At 56.2% G+C, this 19218-nt stretch overlaps 1 protein-coding gene across 2 annotated transcripts; it reads right to left on the bottom strand.

The window, feature by feature from the left end:
• Nucleotides 1-6471: 6471 nt before the first annotated feature.
• CYTIP (cytohesin 1 interacting protein) lies at nt 6472-18905 on the bottom strand. 2 transcript variants are annotated; one of them, XM_063342041.1, is made up of 8 exons: nt 17484-18905; nt 14462-14511; nt 14085-14139; nt 11334-11436; nt 11109-11202; nt 10880-10949; nt 7835-7901; nt 6472-7330 (listed from the first exon to the last, which is right to left on the bottom strand). In XM_063342041.1, the coding sequence occupies exons 1-8, from the start codon at nt 17637-17639 to the stop codon at nt 6861-6863; spliced, it is 1065 nt and encodes a 354-aa protein (XP_063198111.1). In that variant the 5' UTR covers nt 17640-18905; the 3' UTR covers nt 6472-6860. The 2 variants fall into 2 exon arrangements, with proteins under 2 accessions (XP_063198111.1, XP_063198112.1); XM_063342042.1 differs by lacking the exon at nt 17484-18905 and adding an exon at nt 15149-17414.
• Between the last annotated feature and the right edge of the window lie 313 nt (nt 18906-19218).

The following is a 19218-nucleotide window of genomic DNA, read 5'->3' as shown; positions in this document are numbered from 1 at the left end:
GGGCTCTGTAGGCTCCTCTGTCATTAACGCTCTGCTCCCGGATTTCTGCTCCAGTCCCAGGTTTCTGGGAGCAGCTGGTGCCCAGGGCACACGCATGCCACCCGCGGTCCCCCAGCAGCTCTAGAGCCGCAGCCGCGCAGCCCAGGGCCACCACGGGACATGCAATGCCACCTGAAACCCAGGGCAGGACGACAGGCACGGTGGGACAGGAGGCAACCGTTCCCACCATGCCACACAGCCAGGAGGGATCACATGTCACTTGAACACCCAGAGAAAAGCTCCTGTGGATCATGTCCACAAGCTGCAATCAAGCATTTCAATTATTGTTCAGCCTGGAGAAGAGAAGGCTCCGGGGACACCGAATAGCAGCATTCCAGTTTCTGAAGGAGCCTACAGGAGAGCTGGGGAGGGACTCTGGAGCAGGGAGGGGAGCCATGGGACGAGGGGGAAGGGTTTTACACTGACAGAGGGGAGACTGAGATGAGATGTGAGGCAGAAATTGTTTGCTGTGAGGGCGGTGAGCCCCTGGCCCAGGGTGCCCAGAGAAGCTGTGGCTGCCCCATCCCTGGAGGGGTTCAAGGCCAGGTTGGACGGGGCTTGGAGCAGCCTGGGCTGGTGGGAGGTGTCCCTGCCCGGGGCAGGGGGTGCCACTGGGGGGGCTTTAGGGTCCCTTCCAACACAAACCAGTCTATTACTCTATGACTCTATGATTTCCATTTTGTCAGTAATATAAATACCTTGTGCTTATGAAAAAAACATACCTTGGGATTCCTCTTCTATAGAAAATTTCAGAATTTCTACTTTTCACCCAGCGGAGGGATGAAAGGAAAGGCAGAAACGCGGGCATTCCCCTGGCAGAGCTGTTGGGCACCAGCCTCCCGCGTGTCCTCGGGACCGGGATGCTGCCACCGCTGCCGCCACTGGTGGTGGTCCCGCTGGCCACACTGGGCTTCGGCGGGGAGCTGCAGGAGGGCAGTGTGTTTCCTCTGAAAAACAGGGCTGCGTGCCAGAGTCATGCAGCAAGGGCACGCTCGTTACAAACCGTGGGCACACGCAGAGAAATCCAAGTTCTGATAGTGTTAAAAATAGGCAGCTGCTGCTTTCTTCTTGGCAGACGCTGCTGACGGCGCCCGAAGGGATCGCTGAGGAGGGAGAGCAGCTCCCGCCTGCTTGAGGCCATTTGCCCGCACGGGTTGTTCTCCCCAGCCCGTCCCCAGGAGCTGAGGGGACACACGTCACCCCCAGGTCACCGCGGTGACGGGGAGCCTGGCAGCTGCTGGGATGCTGCAGCATCTCCAGGGGTATTTTTAAGCGGGCAGAGCTCGTGGCTGGACTTGGAAAAGGGAAAAGGGTTCCTCTCGCCACAGGCAGCTATTTGTAAACAGAGCTGGGCAAAAACACCTCTCAAGGCCTGGAAAACATTTAATTTGCACAAACCTGAGGTGGTTTGTGCCTCTTTAAGCTCTTAAAAAAAGAAAAAGCCTGTACTGAGAGAGCCAAACCTTACGGAGGCAGCTCGGGCTGCGGAGCTCTCCCCGCGCAGCGCATCGCCAGAACAGCCCTGCTCCCGCTCTCGCTTCCACCCGTGCTGGATCGCTCCTGTCCCCATGCACCCGCCGGTGCCACCGGGGCGTTTCTGGGCCCTGCAGCCTGGCATTGCCCACGGCAGCGACGTGGCGTCGCCGTCCTCTGCCACAGACCTCCGGCTCTGCACCGAGTTGGCAAGGCCTCAGCGCCGGGGCTGGTCGGACGGGCTCGCTCTGGCCTTCAAGGGCTGTGTCTGGCTGCGGCGGCGATTTCTGTCACCCACCGGGTGAGTTTGCTTTACTTTCACTTAGCAGTGTGTGGCACAGCCATAGTTCTGCACAGTAACAAGCAGCTGCTCTGTGCTGGGAGCACAGCAATAAATTCTTGGCTCCTTCTAGTATAAGGTGTGTTTGCCTTTCGCCCGGCAGCGGCAGGCAGGACAGACCCAGGCACCCGCCATAGCTACCTTTCGTGATCTTCTTTTCAGTGCTATGAAAGCTGGGTGCGACACGTGAAAACTCCTCAAGCAGCTGCGTGAGAAAGGAACCATCGGGTGCGAAAGCAGAAATCAGCCGAGCAGGACGGCGCGGGGGAAGGCAGAGGCGCAGCCACCCCTGAAAAGTGAGCAGAAACGGTGGCCGGAGGGACAGCCACCCGCTCCGGCACAGTGACACGGAGCAAAGCCCAGGGCAAGCAGACACAGAGGAACACAGGGACTCCTCACGTATCCCCCGCAGCTTCCAGGGCTGCACCGTTAATCTTTCACAGGATATTACAGCCTTGAATGATTTTCCACCAGATTTGAAATGTTCCCAGCAGAAGCCGCAACCTGTTTCATGGCTTTGTGGAAAAAAAGTTCCAGAGTAGAAATTACAGGCCAAGGAAGCCCAGAAAAAAAAAAAAAAAAGAAAAAAAAAAACAAAACCAACAACAAAACACAAAACCCTGGGATGCTGCAAAGGTGACAGCACAAGGGCCAGGCTGGCCGGAGGGCTGCGAGCCACGTGGGGAGGTCCCGGGGCAGCCGCAGAGGCACCTTCCCCAGCGCCCAGAGCTTCTGCTGCTGAAGCACAGGGGGTTCACCAGCGCCGGCGGAGACGCCGCAGCCCACGCCGTGCTGCGCTGAACCAGCCCAAAAGAGTTAGGGCCCAAACACTCCCCTCGCCTCAAGCGGGCTTTCTGCCTGCGTGCTGCTGGCCCCGGGCCGAGAGCCGTGGCTGTGTCTTGCCCGTATTTGGCTCTTGAGTTCAGGGAGGGTTTGCCTGGGTGTGGACACGGGGCAAGACCCAGTTAAGCAGTTAAGAACCCTTACAAGGTCAGGCTCGATAGCATTCAGCAAATTACTAAAGTTTTAAGTTTAAAAAGGAATAGCATCCTTCAGAGCAGCCGCGCTTCTTTCTGCAGCAAACTCGCATTGGCCCCTTTATCCTCGGGGGATAAGAAGAAGAAAGGTAAACCCCCGGCTGTTAGGGAATGGAGCAAACCCTGAAGGACCCCACGATCAGGGCGCACACCTCCTCCACGGACGGTCAGAGCACCTTCACACGGGTCGCTCGGCACTGCAGCCCCCCGAGCCCCGCCGTTCCCACACAGTGCTGCCCTGGCGCCCACTCTCCCCTGGCCCGGTGTCCCCCCCCGGGCATGCTCTGCGGGGAGAGATGCCATTTCAAAAGAGCTTTCTGGCCCGTTTTGCTCTCCGAGCCGTTTGGTTTGCCCGTCAGCTCCTCCCAGCCCGCGGAAGGCTGGGGCATGGTGGATCTCGGCGCCGGCTGCAGACACCCCGCCTGTCACCCACATCCTGTTTGTCATCCTGGCCGTCAACGTGTCATGTCGTCGTCTCGTAGCAAAGCATGCTCTCGCTGCTGCTGGAAAAGCATCATTTATTTGGTCTCTCTTACGGCCTTTCTTAAGCTCGTTGGGTGTCCAGGCGCCTTCAGCCTTTCCACACTGCAAGCAAGCACGTGTCTCCCAAGGTGTGTCACGTTAACCGTCCATACCAAAAGCAATCACTGCCTTGGACCATAAAGCTGCATTAATTTCCACCAGAGACGCAGCCTTAGGGAGCAGAGTTCACGCGGTGTTTTAAACACCGTTTTTCCCCTCTATAACGCAAGGCGGAGGGTGCAGGCTGTGACCACGGCACCCCGGCCAGCCCCACCTCTGCCTCTGGGTCTCTGCAAACCGGCTGCAACGAAGACAAAACGAGACTGTAATTACGGAGCTATAGGGGAAAAGTGAAGCAGACCCCGTCAGGCTGACACACCTCCATCGGTCTCTGCGGATCAGCCAGCCCACGCTCCTCTGCCCGGCTTCGGGCATGCGCTGCCCGTCGCCCCGGGGGAAGAGTCCGCAGCACCGCTGGGAAAAGCTTCAACCCGCCGTCAGACACCTCGGGCCAGGAACGGTTTGTCTCTGGCACAAATGCATGCAACAGCCCTGGGTCCTTGGCCAGGTACAGAGAGGAGCGAGGCACCTTGGCCACCGGCAGCCACACGTGGCAACGAGCCGGGCTTTGGGTGGCTGGAAACGTCCCCACGTTTCTGCGGCGATGGGGACGGCTCTGCCCTGGGTGACAGCCTGGCACCGCAGCCCGGTGTCCTGCCTGCAGCTGGCGGAGGTTAAGGCCCCTCTCTGCGCGGGGCTTTGTGCTCCGTGGGGCACTAGGACACCCGCCACCACAGCTCCTGGCTGCTGTGCCCGCAGTCGCTGTCGGACCCCCATATACCTGCCTTTACCTCCACAGTTTGTCCAAAGAGAAATAATCTCTACTTTCTTTTTTTTTCCTCCTTTCAGCTGGTGTTTTTGGCAAAGAAAAGTAAAACTCTACCTTGAGACAGCAAATCACAGGCAAAAGAATGGGCGTCTCTCCATGAGGCGCAGAGCCCAGAGCGGCGCCTGCGACGCCCCAGCGCGGGCTGAGGGGCCGGAGCGGAGCCCACCCCCGGGCGGGGGGAGCCGCTGGCAGAGGGGCTCGGGGCTGAGCTGCGGGTGCTGGGGTCGGCAGCGCGCACAGAACTTCGCTCCCACACACAAAAACCTCGCGAGCTGCTCTCCTGGTCGCCCCCCAGCTCTCCCAGAGACTTGCCGTATCACCATCTACTTAATCCTTTTAAGAGAAATTACAGACGCCAGGACAGATTCTGCTGCCTTAGATGCTGTTCGTTAATGCTGTTCATTCATTAGAGAAGTGTTGGGAACAGGCTGTTTTCTTTTGGAGTTCATCTCGGAGGGAAGCTCTTGGGTTTAGCCTGAGGTTTCTGAAAAGACCAGGAAATCCTGCCCCAGCAGGACCTGGATGGTAAACAACCGCATGGCAGCTGGGGCAAGAGACGAATGAGTCACGCAAGGTGTTTAAATTATGTTTAAAATTCTTCCAGTTGTATTTGAAAAACATAATTATGTTGCTTGGGCTGAACAAACAGCCTATTCCTGCGTCGCCTGAGAGGGGAAATAAAATTTCTCTTTTCCTTCACATCTCTGCCCGTATTTATTAAATCCCTTCACATAAACCATCAAGTCAATCTGCCTGCCCGAAGCCTCTGCTCCTGCAGAAATGTGAACAGGTCAGGATCTCCCAGCCGACGGGCGGCGGGAACACCAGCCGAGGGGCACCTCCTGCCCCCCCGGGCGCACAGAGGGACCCGGTCCCGGCACAGCCCTCCCAGATGTCCCCAGAGCGTCACCTGCCACCGCGTCCAGGCGCGGGACAATCCTGCTCGCCCCTGCGGGACAATCCTCTGCCTTTACCTCTCTCGCCTCAGAGAGGTTCAAATCAATCCGAGCTATAGTTACATCATTGTAAGTGGACGAGTATTTTCTCAAATCTAGTAAAATTCCGGCCAGCACCGTGCCCTCCGGGGGAGCTGTGAGACCCCGTGTGCCAGGGACTCTTGCCGAGCTGTCACCGTGCAGAGCACACCGTTCCTGGCCAGCACTGCCGAGAAGAGCCCGTGGAGCCGCGCTGGGAAACGGGGGACACGGAGAGACCCCCCGCCCGCACCTTCCCTATGGCAGCTGCCGTCCCCTTGCCTCCCCCCACGCCCAGCAGACCCACGCTCCGAGCCCCTGTCCCCGGGGAGCGCTCTTGCTGCGGGCCTCCAGCCTGTTTGCCCCCTCGCCCACTGCCACCGGTGCCCCCCGCCGCATCCCTCGCCTCCAAGACGGGGGTGCACGGTGATCGGGCACCCGGCCCCGCACGCCCCCAGCTGCTCGGGGCAGCCAGCGCACAGGCACCGGCACCGCAGAAGAGCGCCGGGGGCTGCCGGCGTGCTCGGGAGGGTCCTCTCTGCTCCAAATCCCCGCAAGGAGAGAGGTTTGGTGGGACACGGGGCAGTGGCGGGACATGGGGCAGAGATTGCAGCTGGCCGCATCACAGCTGACAAACCAGGTTTTCACAGGGCTTATACAACAGCTGCTAAGAGATGCGACGGCGGCCAGTGTTCATCGAATCATAGAATGGTTTGGGTTGGAAGGGACCTTAAATGTCATCGAGTCACTTTGTAAATCTGTGGGCGCTGGCAGCACGGCGGACCAGGGGAACCCATCCCTGCGTTGGAGACTGGGAAGCGGATGGTGGAGTTCGCCCTTTCTGTTCCGACACACGTATCGAGCACGCACGTCCTCGAGCGGTGGCCGCGTCTCAGGGCAATGGCCCTGCACAGGCCGGCGTGGGCACCCCCACAGTCAAACGGCCGGTGCAGGTCCTGATGGCCAGTCCCGCAGTCAAGTGGCCAGTGCGGGTCCCGATGGCCACGTACGTGCCGGTGGAGCTGGCAAGTGGGCCCCTGGCCCACTCCTGCACACCCACCTAAATCCCCCACCGCAAACCACGGGCAAACCTCTGCCCCTCATCTCAAAACGCTGCCGCCCATGGGGGGTCTCTCTCTGCCGTACGCTCCGGGCTCCATCCTCTCTCTAACGGGACTCTGTCACTGGTTTTAGTAGAAGCACTTTTATTAAAGACCTTTGTGAGACTATGACTTCGGTAACAGGAAATAAATAGCTATCAATTTTGCATTCAATTAAAAACTGTTATTAACACTAAAGTACGCTGAGGAAGTCCTGCAAAGGTTCTTCACATTTCAGAGTTAGTCATTTTTCACGTTAATGAAGAGGTCCACGGTGTGCTCTGATTGAAAATTAAAATAATTAAAAAACCCCAGAGCATTTTAAATACCATCAGTCCTGTTGTGAGGTTGCGTGAGGAGAGGAAACAGGCCGTGCCACCGCGTTTCACCCACCGCGTGCTCCTGGGCGAGCTGCTGCCCTCGGTCCCAGCCCACGCAGCCGTCCCCCGCGCAGAGACCCAGCCACTGCGGATGACGCGTGCCATGTCACACCCGACTTTCTTCCTCTTCCACCGCCCGGTGAAGGCCCGGAATGAATTTCAAAAGGTGCTTTCGGACACTGGGTCGCCTGCTTTTCCGCGGGAGGGTCCCAAAACTACTGCTGCTGCCGCCCTCCCAGAGCGGGGACATGGACCCGCTGCTGGCCAGGCTGATGCTGCGGTTCCTGCGCAGGGACGACCTCCCGGCAGCGCCCTCCACATCCCGCGGGAAGAAGCAGTCATCGTCCACGCTGGACTGGCGGCTCAGGCTCTCCGCTGCGGAATCCTCGAAGGCGCCGCTCTGGTAGAAGCTGTCCTCGCTGTCCAGAGTCATGGAGCTCAGCCGGCTGCGGGAGCTGCTCTCGCTGGAGAAGCGAGGCTTCCTCGGAAAGAGGGGTCCCGGCGCGTCGCAGCCACCGAGCAAGCCGGACTCCTCCAGCTCCAGTGCGCCCAGCAGAGCATTGTCGTTCACCTCCCCTGCAAGCAGAAGGCGAGGAGGAGCGTTATTCGTGGCTCCAGGATGCCCATGCCCCGGTGGCGCAGGGGACATCGTGCCCGGCATCTCAGCATCCCCGTTCCCTCCTGGGGAGCGGCTTCCCGGCTGCAGGGTGCTCTCTGCCCCTGCCTCCCCCCACACGCAGAATCAAAGCTGCTCCCTGGGCAATCCATTAAAAAACCAACCAAACGGATCCCGCCCCTGCTAAGTCCAAAATAAAGGTGGGGAAAAACTTTGCAACCTACATCAACCCCTTTCCTAGAACTCATGCAAAAGAGCCTTTGCTCTGCATCAGTCAAGCAGCGTCCAAATTCATTACTCCCGGAAAAAAACACCTTCCCAGGGCCAGCCCCATGCCTTCGTTAACAGTGGAAAAGGAAAGCAAATGAAAATCAGATTAGAGAATTGCTCTTCACTGATCGGAGCGCGTTTCCGCAGGAGGACTCGGCAGCGCTGCGGTTTCCGACCCGGAAAGGAGGACGTACCGTGCAGCAAGCGCCGTTCCTGGGAGAGCAGGCAGCGCAGCTCCACCCACTTCTGCTGCAGCGTTTGCTGTGGGGAGAAAAGGGCTCCGTCACCACGCGCTTTCGCAGAAGCACAAAACACTTGTAGAGAAAACAGAGTATCTAGAAAGTACAGGTCGCCTACAGGAAGCGCTCGTACCTTCTCACTGAGACAGTTTCCCCGGAGTTTGGCAAAGTTCTTCCAGAAAGCACAAGCCCAGCCGTGCCCTGGGGGCTGGGGCTGAGGTGCTGTACGCCTCTGATGTGAGAAGCAGAAGCCTGGCGATGGTGCTGCTCGCCTCCAGCCCACGGGACAGACACCAGCCCCCCGCACCCCTGGAGCCGCCGGCCGGGAACGGGCACCCCGCTCCTCCTCCGGGCTCCGGTGGCGCAGCATGGCATGGCTCTTGTCTGCACTAGCTGGCCTGACAACCTCCAGGGTGCCAACACGTTCCAACCCCGTGCCAACCAGGAGCAACAATTTTCTTCCCCTCTGTTGCACATCAGCTTTTGAGATAGCAAATAAACCTGATTCAAAGCAAGAAGACCAAAACGCAGGTGGACCTGCAGCTGGAGGCGGCGGCAGTAGGCACTGCCCCAGTAACCTGCGTGGACCCGGTGCTCCTTGGGCACGCAGCCGGACGGGCTGGCAAACCCGGGCTGGCCAGACCAAGCTCGCGTGGGCAATCCTGCTATTGCATTCACATTGTTTCTCTTTTCCCCATTTCGGAACAATCACTCACAAACTGAAGACCGTGGTCCGCTGCAGGATGCCCTATGGGACGCACTGGGACACCCAGCGAGCCCCCAGCCCCCCGCAGAGGCCGGGCAGCCCCCAGCCACAGGAGGGGGTGGCACAGAGGGTCTGCCTGGGGTCCCTCAACCTACCGAGCAGAAGCCATTTATGAGGGCACCAGGAAACCAGCCTTTTCCCTTCTTGGGAAATCCCTTCCTAGTGCATTTGGACATGCTCTGGCAGAGGGCTGGCGCAGGGCGCGGGTACCTGCTCGCGGCTGGGTGCCCGTCCCACCGGCACGGCGGTGGTGGCGAGGAAGGGTCCGTGTCCCAGCTGCCGTCCCCCACGTGGGCTGTGACACCAGGGCAGGACATGCGTGTGCAGCCGCATGCCAAACACGGGATGCTGAGCGCTCACGGGCACGGCACCGGGGCGCTGCGGTCACAGGGGTTTGCGGTGACCAAGCACACCCTTCAGTAAGGGACCCGCGACGGTGACAAACACAGCGAGGCACCAGAGACTGTTGTAGAGTCAGGCTCTCTGCGCTGCAGCCACGCTGGCGTGAGAGCGCAGCATCGGGCACACACCCATCTTTTACCCGGTACCCACGCTTGTCACGGGGGTTTGGCACTTCTGGGAAACAGCTGTTATCGAAAAACTCCCCTTTTGAAACAGAACATTTCACAGCAGATTTTGAGATTTGGGCCTTATAATTTCCCTAGAAAGGGGTGGGGGGGAGAAGGGGGAGTGATGTCCCATTTCTGGTAACTTTACCAGTTATTTCATCCAGATTTCTAAGGAACGAGACGGAATGGCTTGCCAGGGAGCCCTGACCGTGGCCAGGACGGGAGCATCCTGCTGAAGCGTTCCCATTAGCACAGCAATGAGCTCTCTGCCTCTGGGGTCTGGCTCGTTTCTCGCCCTGCCTGCTCTCGCCATCCGGCCGGGCAGTCTCAGCATCCCCGACCACCGCCCCGGCTCCCGCCAGCCTCGGGCAGCGGGGACACGGTCACACACAGCTCCACGCGTGGCCCCAGCACTCCCAACGCCTCCCGCCCCACCGGACCACGCCGGGCACGCAGGGGTTTGTCCCAGCCCCAGCCCCACAGGGAGCACCCCCGGGCTCGGCTCTGCCGGCTCGTCCCACCACCCGAGAGCCCCCCACAGCCCGGCGGGCGGTTTTACCTCCTCCAGAGAGAAAATAACAGCCAGCTGTGGGGGGGGCAATGCCTAAAACCATCTCGGCTGTTTCCAAAAGCCTCCTCCACAGCCCCCATCAGTCTAACAAGCCTTGGAGGGGAAACCGAGCCCACAGAGGTCTCGCCCTGACCTCCTCGCCCATCTCCTAGGCTGGAGTGACGGTGACCAAGGCAGATCCCACACTGCCCTCGGCACCCCCGGCCGCAGCCCGGCCAAGGGTGGGGGTTCCCCTCCTTTCCTCCCCCCCAGCCCACGGCCACCCTTAAGCACCTGCAGCACCAGCGGCACGCAGCAAACTGCAGCTCCCTGTGCCGAGCTCTTACAAACGCAGCACAAACCAAATTAAATAAACATTGCTTTAAACGTGCTAAATACTAAACATGAAATCACGCCCGTGGCAGGGGTTATATTTTATAGGCAATGGCACATACGGCAAACCCTGCCCCGCTGCTCAGCCCTGGCAAGCCTCACCCATTTGGCATGAGGTTTATTCTAGCCAGATTCATTTTTAACGCCCTGTTTAAAGTACCATACTCCTGCGCGGAGGTTTTGGCACAGAGTTGCCATAAGGAAAAACTCCTCACTGAGGTCGATGGAGTCCCAGCTGCGGAAAGCCCTTGCGGTGCCTGCGGCACTGCGGCTGCAGCGGGGCGAGCGGAGAGGCTCACCGGGCCACCGGCACCCAAAAACCGGCTCCCAGCCCCGCTGGGCAACAGAAGTTCTACACGTCAGAGGTGTCGTCAGCGTGCCGGCCCTAACGAGCCTCAGCTTCCCTTTTTGCTAAATATAGAGTGCGTTAAAATACGCGGTTGTGCTCTTGCAGGGGAGGTTGCCGACCCGCTGGGCACAGCCGCGACAGAGACAAGGGAAATGCTCAGTGAGTTACAGAAACTATTGTGGGGGAAACATTACCAAAAAAACACACAGCAAATATTACAGGGACCGCGGCTGGGGGTGCTGGCAGTGGGGGTCACACGGGTGTCTGCCCCTGCCGGGACACCCAGCCCCAAGGACACCCCCCACCCCCGTCAGCAGCGGCTCCACAACAGCCCTCTGCATTCAACAACAGATTAACTAGTTAATTATATTACCTTCAGCAACTGCAGCTTGGTCTCCAGCTCCATTTTCCGCAGAAACATGGCCCCGTTGATGGTCTCTAACCTGTAAAGGGCAGGCGACGCTGGCACCCGCGGGGCGAGGAGCGACGAGCGCTGCCAGAGCCCCCGGGCCGGCACGGGCTGCAGGGCAGCACCAGGAGCCCTCGGGGCTTCCTGCGGAGGGACTGCTGAGCTAAAACCCATTTGAAGGGGGGGGGCCTACCTTAGATAGTTCCCTGAAGACTTTATCAAGTCTACTATTTGCTTGTGACTAAAACCATCAGTGTTGACGCCGTTGATGCTGGCGAGGATATCGCCTGGTGGAGAGACAGAGGCGAAAATGAGCATCTGCAGCACACGCACACCGTCCGCGTGCTCTGCAATGAAACTAATCCAGAGAAAAGCAAAATAAGGCCACCCACAGCAGGAAAAAAACACAAATAGTTACCAATTTGAAGGCCAGAAAGATGGGCAGGACTTTCTTCTTGAATTTTGCAGACGCAAGTGCATACCTCCAGGGAGTAATCATTTTGGTGCGGAAATCTAATAGTCTGTAAATACCGAAGGGACAGCATTAACGATACTAAAGCCATGAAAACAATTTAAAAATGAATAGTCTTTTTGCACATTTTTTTTAAATGAGAAGGCTGTGATGAGCCGGGTGTATTATCACACACGTGAGAACACCAAAATGTTATAACCCAATAACGAGACATTGCATTCTCATGACAGAGACCAGCAGACACCTGCCTGTACGTTGTTTTTTGCGAAAACTAATTTTACAGCAAGTTGGTTGTTCATTATCAAAAATGCGGTAACTTCAGCCGAGAACAGCTGTTAGCAGACAGGGATGCAGGCTGCCTTCTGGATCGTCCTGCGCTGGAGGGTGCTGCCAGAGAGGTCGGTTCACAACCAGAACTGAAGAGCCAGGAGAGTTGAACCTACTTTTGCTCTTTTGGTCTCTCAGACTCATTACCCACTCACGTCCCCACACCCCCTAGAAAGTGCTTTTTATTCTTGACTTACACATTTAAATGCACATTAAGTAATTCTAAGTATAAATCCATCATGTGGTGATCAGTGCTGACACGTATTTAGAAAAATGCAAAAGTAGGCGACGCAACCTGACCAGATCTTGCAACGACAGGAAATGTCTTCTCGGTTACATGCAAATATCGGTATTTAGCCACATCTTCCTACCAAAATTTAAGACTGAAGCTAAACTTCCTGAAAACCCATGACACATCTAACCCAGATATAAGAAGACATGTTAGATTCTCCATTTTCTCAGCCAGTGTGGAACAAACAGGGATGAAGTCCAGGTGAGTCCAGGGCTTACCTGGCCAAATCACACCAATACAGGGATTTCAGCCAACAGTAGGTCAACAGTAAAACTTCTGGCTAAACTAAGAGCACCACGTGAAACCTGAGGGTCTCGGAGGACATGCCACTGCAGGCTACACATGCCCTTTTTTTTTTTTTTGACCTATTTCAGAGTGGTAGGTCTCACCTACAACCTGAAAGACTGGGCCAGCTTGAGCAACAAGAGCTGGACAAGCAGGATGGGATTCATCACACCTAACTGGAGCCATCTGGACAGAGGTGTCTCAACGTCCCCACCAGAGCCACCGACAACGGCGGACATCTCCAGGGTGTGACTGATGGCCCCAAGAGAAGCACTCCAACCAGGAGGGTGGACCTCCCTCTCCCGTACTTCTCCTCCTCACGGACTGTGGAGGAGGACTGGGCTGTGGTTTTGGAGAGGACACCTAGCTTTTAGGTGGCTGCAGTGAGGGCAGAGACGTGCTACCAGAGCGTCTGCTCTACAAACACCCAGGGACTCCGGGAGCCGCACAGCATCCGTCTCGCCCCCCGGCTCCGCTCCGCCAGTGGGAAGTGGGAGAAGAAGCGGTAACACGTGAGAAGGTCTGGCATTCCGCCATCGCTGCAGTTCTCATGAGCTCCCTGCAGATGGAAGACCCAGAGTTTCACATCATCTTACTCTGGTTTGTCTAAATTTAACTTGTAGTAATGAAATTACAGCTTCTAAATAATGGCTTATCCTTAGCATCAGACAGATGCTGCCTTTCTGTAGCCCGGACTTTCTAGTGAAGCGCTCTCGCTGAATGTACATTCAGTAAGAAAATGTGCCAAGAACAATTATTTTTAATCAGAATGTCACATATAATGAAAATCTGCCCTGACAATTTACACAAAAGCCCGATAATTGACTCAATTATCTTTCCTTCTGAAAGCTCTCCACCGTTGAAGAGCTGAACGCTTACCCGCTCATTAGTCACACAACCAAATTTGAGAAAGTTAAGCTTTTCCTAATACACTAATTTCACTGAAAATACTATTTTCCCTTTATGCACAGATATAGGCAAGCTCTTTGAAGATGCCCTGCTGCCACGGTAATCGGAACGGGGCGAGGAGGGAGGTCTGGCACGCACAGGCGGAGCTCTGCGGTACCGCCACAGCCCGCTGCCCCCAAAACGGCATCCCTTTATTCCTGGGATTATTTTGTTATTGATAACTGGGATTTTAGCAGGCCTACTGATCTAAGAGCTACCTTTTGAACAAAAAAACACAAACTACAGAACAAAAATCTCCCATTAGCAGTACTCCTGATAAGATTCTGGTTTTCCTACTTGAAGATTTACTGACTTCCACATCTAACAGAATTTCTTCCTCTATGATTTAGTCATTAAGGTCATGCTTTATTTACTAAAATACATGTCAATACTATAGATCTACTTCAAAAATACGTATGTCTCTATATATGTCAAAGGAAGTAGCAAAACGCTGGTGTAAGGTATTCTTTGGAGAGAGAGTTTATTGATCTCTCTCTTTTTATACAAAAATATTCTCATATACATTTCTCCCAAAAAATATTCACTTATGGAGGTAAGAAGGCACTGCCATTGCTGCTTTGCTGGATTTGGATGAGGTTCCTCCTGCATTCAACTCTGTGACTTGTGAGAAGGCCAGAAATTCTCATCTGTGACCTTCGCTATGAAGAAATCCTTGGAAATGCCTCTTGTGTCTGTGTCACGACTGTGAGCTCTTCGAGTTTCACGAGGAGCTGGCAGATCCCAGTCTGCTCTATGCTGTCGTCACCTCATTTTGAGGATGTGACACTTAAGAGACTGCACCATATTTTATCTCTAAATGAATCGACTTGTCGTTTAATTCTTACCTGGATTTCAAACCCAAACGTCTCTTTATCTTCTTTTAATATAGCAACGAGGTGCCTGCAAGAAGAACACACAGAATTCCATACGAATGTCGGGGTGCCACGTTTCGTGCACTCCGTATTTCGAATCGAAGGGATCGTGTCCCGGCCACTGTCCCTCCCTGTGGGGGTGGCAGCACACCTTCCCTTGCAGCACTGGTGCCTGCTCTTCCTTCGCCCAAACTAAACGTCACCGTTGCCGCTGCACGTCCCAGGTGTTGGGTGCCACTCTCTGCCTTGCACCCGTATCCCACGGGGGCTGCTACATGGGAAGACTCCCAGGACACACGGTTCATGCAGAATAAGTAAATAACAGTGATTACAGAAGAATGTCTTCATACCTTTGTGGCCTTGAAGAGTCGCCCAAAGAGCTGGATCTGGTCAAGGCAAGCTGCAACCAGAAATTGGAGTGGAAAAGGGTCAGTGGGTTCACGGTTCTTTGAGGTACACGGCTAAAATCAGCAGTTTGGAGAAAAACTAAAACAGCCGGTGGCATCCCACCGCCAGCCTGCACCCAGGCAGCCTCTCCCTCTGCCAAACGAGAACTTGAACTTTCAGAACAAGAGGAAACGCAGTAAGGTCCAGGACACCAGCCAACTCGTCACCACCTCCAGAGCCCCCTGCTAGCTGCTGACGGCAACCGCTGCCTGCAGAGCTTGGAAAAGGTGCTCCCTCCTGCCCAAGAAACCTTCCTCCCCACTACGCTTCCTTCCCAAGTGAGTTAGAGAGGAATTTCACACAGTAACGGGTCTGATAACAACACCCGTGGAAGACATTAAACTGGCATTACTGCAGGACAGAGTCCCAACCGCAACACATTCTGGTGTGAAGGATGGCAGTAATCTGCAAGAGGTGGTTGTTGAAGGAATTCACGTTTATTTTTATTATGTTGGAAATTAAGCCCTGGAAAACTGGTTATACATCAGCTCTTTCATCTTCACAAAACTTTTAAATATAAAATTGAGTATTTCCAAAATAAAAAAACCCACAAGTACTCGGCACATCGTAATATCGGTTCAGTTGTTCACCTCCAGAATACGTCTGGGCATCCTTGGTGGGAGACGGTAATGCAGTAACTCATTCCAGCTTTATTAGAAAAAAATCGGCCACAGGCCGGCTATCCAGTCGTCCCTGCAACGAGTTAAAACCGAGAGCTGAGCTACCACCAGGCAATATAAAATGAAGAAACGTGAGTCTTTTTTTTGCACAGGGGTGATAATTTGACATCTTGCCGATTAGCTTTCAGAAACTCACCAACACCTACTTCGGGGGGTAGAGAGGTCTGGGACCAGCAGTACCTCGGCTGGGAGACCCCTGTGGCAATGCCAGTTGGAAGACCCTGTTTAGGGTGATAGGGGCTGCTGTGAAAAAGCATGAGAAGAAGTGGAAAAATTCAGGTTTTATCCCCAGAAAAATTTTCTGATGGCAAAAGTGCTCGGAGCAGAGAACTCTTCCCCAAGCTGCTGGAGGTGCAATTTCTGAGGACAGTAGAAATGGGAAAGACAAGAGGAATGACCATTCAAGAAAAAGCCTGCATCCGATAGAGCATCGGAGATGGACCTCTCACTGGTCCTTCCAAGCCCACAACTTTCTTCTCTTATTTTGCATAATTAAAAAAAGAACAACATCCCTACATGGCAGCCCTGTGTTTTCAAATAAGACAAGGAATATTCCTTCTTTTAGGGGTGCGGTGCCGGGAACAGGGGCCAGCGGGGCTCGGCATGCGGCCGCCCCGTGCCACCGGCTGGGCTGGGCTGCGCTGCTCGGTCCTCGGGGCACTTGTGCGCTCCTGCAAGGACGAGGGGCTGACGGGCACACAGCACCAAAGCATCGCTCCCGCAGCTGAAAGGGGTGAGGCTCCAAGATTTTGAAGTCCAGGGATTGCCGTCATTCCCATTTAGGCTGTAACTATTCTCTATAGCTCAAATCACACTTCTGTTACGCTAGGACCTCACCTTTCTTTTGTACCTTTCCCCTAAAAATCTGTGGGCATTTATAAACTTGATGCCTGGTCAGAAATGGCAGAAAGAGCATCTAAATTAAGGTAACTGCAGACAGTTATCTCTGCAGTTTGTCGTGGCAGCTGCATAGCGTTTCCGAGCCGATGCACGTATGGTCATGGCAACGAGCATCCAGGATCCCTGCTTCAGCCTAGGGAGACCTGTGCCGAAGAGATGCCTGGAAAAAGCCAGGATCGGTGTTGAACACTGATTCTTCCCATAAAAATGACCCGTGAATAAGGAATTATATTATCATTGAAAAGTTTGTAATCAATATAGCCAAATGTCTCAGGCTTCAGCAGTATAAAATGAAGCCGCAGCACGGCCGCCCACAGAAACACCCTGCTTTATGAGCGTGCATTTGCCGGGGGAGAGAAGGGAGAGGTGGGAGAGCCCCCGTGGGTAAGCAGGACCCGCAGACCAGGCAAAGAGCCGATGGCCAGCGCACCCCGTGCTGTAATTCATCATTAGCAGCCATGGCCACCTTGCAGCCGCGGCCATCAGCCTCCCCAGCACTGGCCACACAAAGCTGCTCCATCGCAGCCGTGGGCGCTGGGTGCCACCCAGCAGCCGCTGTCCCAAGATCAGCCCGGCTCCGGCTTTCCTTTATCTCCCCACACTCGGGCAAAGAAAAGGATTAAGTGTGTTGCTGTTCCTGAACAAAGCAAAGCCTTAAGCGCACAGATATTATGTACCAGTTTTCTGAGAACGCCTTCAGGTTATAACGTGCCTCAGACATTTTCTATTTAGGCTTCTTCATGCTGGACAAAGAGCCCAACGCTGGAATCGCTCGGCTGGCAGTTTACAGCAAGAGCAAGAGAGACGTTTGTGGGAACGCAGTTGGAACCAGCAGAAATGTGCTGTTCTGGGGGAAAAGCCCAGGCGAGAGGGACAGCCCAACCAGCCCCAACAGCTGTGGCAAAATGTTCCAAAATCCGGATGGAAATAACTCACGGTGGGTGCCCTCTGTCAGCACTGCAGAAGGGCCAGCCCAGCCGGGCCGCTGTGCTGAAGTAAGTGCAAGTTGAAAGGAACACGCAGACAGCGGGAGCCTCTTCGGAGCCGCAGCGCTGCTGTGGATGGAGAAGCAGCGCAGCCGGGGCAGGACCTCGGCTGCAGCAGCTCTTCATGCGCCCGAGCCCCCGCAGGCAGAACCCCTCCTCACTCACTCCCCTGCGGAGCTTCCCTCGCTGCCGGTGCTCCAAAGATTTCACTGCCACCCCAAAAACGGCGGTAATCCTTCCAGCACCCTGAAGCCGGAGCCGCAGAGGACCTGTGCGGTGACTCGGGGACACTCGGCGGGTTCCCCTTACCCCTGCAGGAACCGGCAGCGAGCCGCCAGCCCCCCGCAGCGCCCGCGTACCTGCTTGCGTCCGCGGGGCAGCGTCCCCACCGTGTTGGCCAGGTGCTGGATCCTCCTGCTGTCCATCGGCACGGCCGGCTCCCCAGCGGCCGCGCCGGCACCGAAGCCCACGAAGTTGGCGTTGTGGTTCTGCTGGATGAGCCTCCTCAGAGCCATGTCGGCGCAAGGGCGTTCAACACGGCATTGCTCAACGCTGCCGCAGCGCTGAGGAAACTAAAACGCCATCGCCCCCCACGCCATCAACAAGTACGGGGCCGGAAAGCCGGCCACGTGAGCTGTGGTTTAGGTGCACGTCGCATAAATCTCTTCTAGCAGCTCACCGGGGCCCTCGGTATGTGTTGGGCTCATAAGAGAGTTAAGAATTAGGCTTGGCAAGTAAAGAAATCTGCTTATTTTTTTTCCGTTCCTGCACACAACAGTTCTCACTGAACAGCTGCTTCTCTGCAACACTCTGTCCCTAAAGCACTACTTCCTTCAGATACTCCCCTAACTTCAGCTTGTCCCTTCCCTCGCTTGCTCAGCATCCCTCGCATCGCTCAAATTACCACTTGGCAAAGCCGGGAGAAGAACGCTTTCCCTGGGGACGGGTGTCGGTGTGATGCCCAGGCCGGGGGCCAGCGGGAGCCGGGAGCAGGAGCCGCAGACGCCGCGGAGCAAGGGCAGAGCGGTGCCCGCAGCAGAGGGCTGCGCTCTGGACGGGAGCGGTGCCGCACGCAGCAGAGTGGGGCTGGGGCACGCTGGTGCAGGCGCAGGGCTGAAGGCAGGGGCAGGAGGGGCTGCCTCAGCATTGCCCGAGCAGAGGAATTCCCAGTGCCGCGGGGCTCCCCGCGCTCCAGGGCTCCCCCCGGTCCCCTGGATTGCTGCAGGGCTGGGACATCCCCATGGCAAAGGCTCATCCCCCGGGAAACCTGCAGCTTGCAGCAGAGAAACACCCTGTCAGAGAACACCTGGGCACACACCTGGGGGAAGGTTTGTGGTCCCCGCGCCTCTCCCAGCTGACAGACCGGGACAGATGCGTGTTGCATGTCACAGCAGCACAGCAGGGACGATTTTAGATGTCCGTCCTTCGTCCTTCACCTCTGAGAAGCGGAAGGAGACAGGTCCAGGGGGAACGCCTCCGGGCTAAGGGGTGGCACCGACCCTGCTCACAGCTCACAGCTCAGGTCTCACCTCCATGGTGCTCGGTCAGAAACAAAAAGTTAACAAAGCAATGTACGATGGGGGAAATTTCTCTCCTTTTTCCTGAGAAAAGCAAGCCGTATCTCAGGGATGGCATCTGCTCGCTTGCTAAAGCTGAGTAACACGGGGACCGCAGTGACTCAAAGCCTCTTCCCCTTTTCCTGCTCCCAATCACCCTGCCAAGTGCCTTTGAAAACAAACAAAGTGCATTTCAGTTCCTCAGGCAACCCTCTTTTACGTTTCTGAAACCGACTGACTCATCTCCAAACAAGCAGAGAGGAGCAACAAACAAGATGTCCCACCAGAGCAAACAGCGCGGCCACGGCACCCCGTGTCCCCTCGCAGCGCTGCCCCGTGCCCCGGTCCCAGCCGGGCACCCCGTGCCCCGCGCGCCCACCCACGGCCACCCTGACGCCAGACCCATGGCTCAGGCGCGTCGCGGGAGACCAGAAGGGATGCTCCCTCCAGCCTCCTCCCCGGCACGGCGCTGGCTCTGCGCGGGGGCGAGGGGCAGCCCCGTGCCCCCCGGGAGGGTGGCAGAGGAGGCGTTCACAGC

This window comes from Chroicocephalus ridibundus, chromosome 7 (assembly GCF_963924245.1).
Source record: "Chroicocephalus ridibundus chromosome 7, bChrRid1.1, whole genome shotgun sequence".
In the NCBI taxonomy this organism is placed as follows: Eukaryota; Metazoa; Chordata; class Aves; order Charadriiformes; family Laridae; genus Chroicocephalus; species Chroicocephalus ridibundus.
Note: the sequence above shows the minus strand (reverse complement) of the source record. Positions and strands in the feature narration are given on the sequence as shown.

Excerpts from the sequence above, each read along its gene's own strand:
- CYTIP (XM_063342041.1), bottom strand. The coding sequence starts at position 17,639 with ATGGCTCTGAGGAGGCTCATCCAGCAGAACCACAACGCCAACTTCGTG. Across the intron at positions 14,140-14,461 it reads GACTCTTCAAGGCCACAAAG|GCACCTCGTTGCTATATTAA; the intron begins GTATGAAGACAT and ends TTCTTCTTGCAG. Across the intron at positions 10,950-11,108 it reads TCTTCAGGGAACTATCTAAG|GTTAGAGACCATCAACGGGG; the intron begins GTAGGCCCCCCC and ends TGCCCTTTACAG.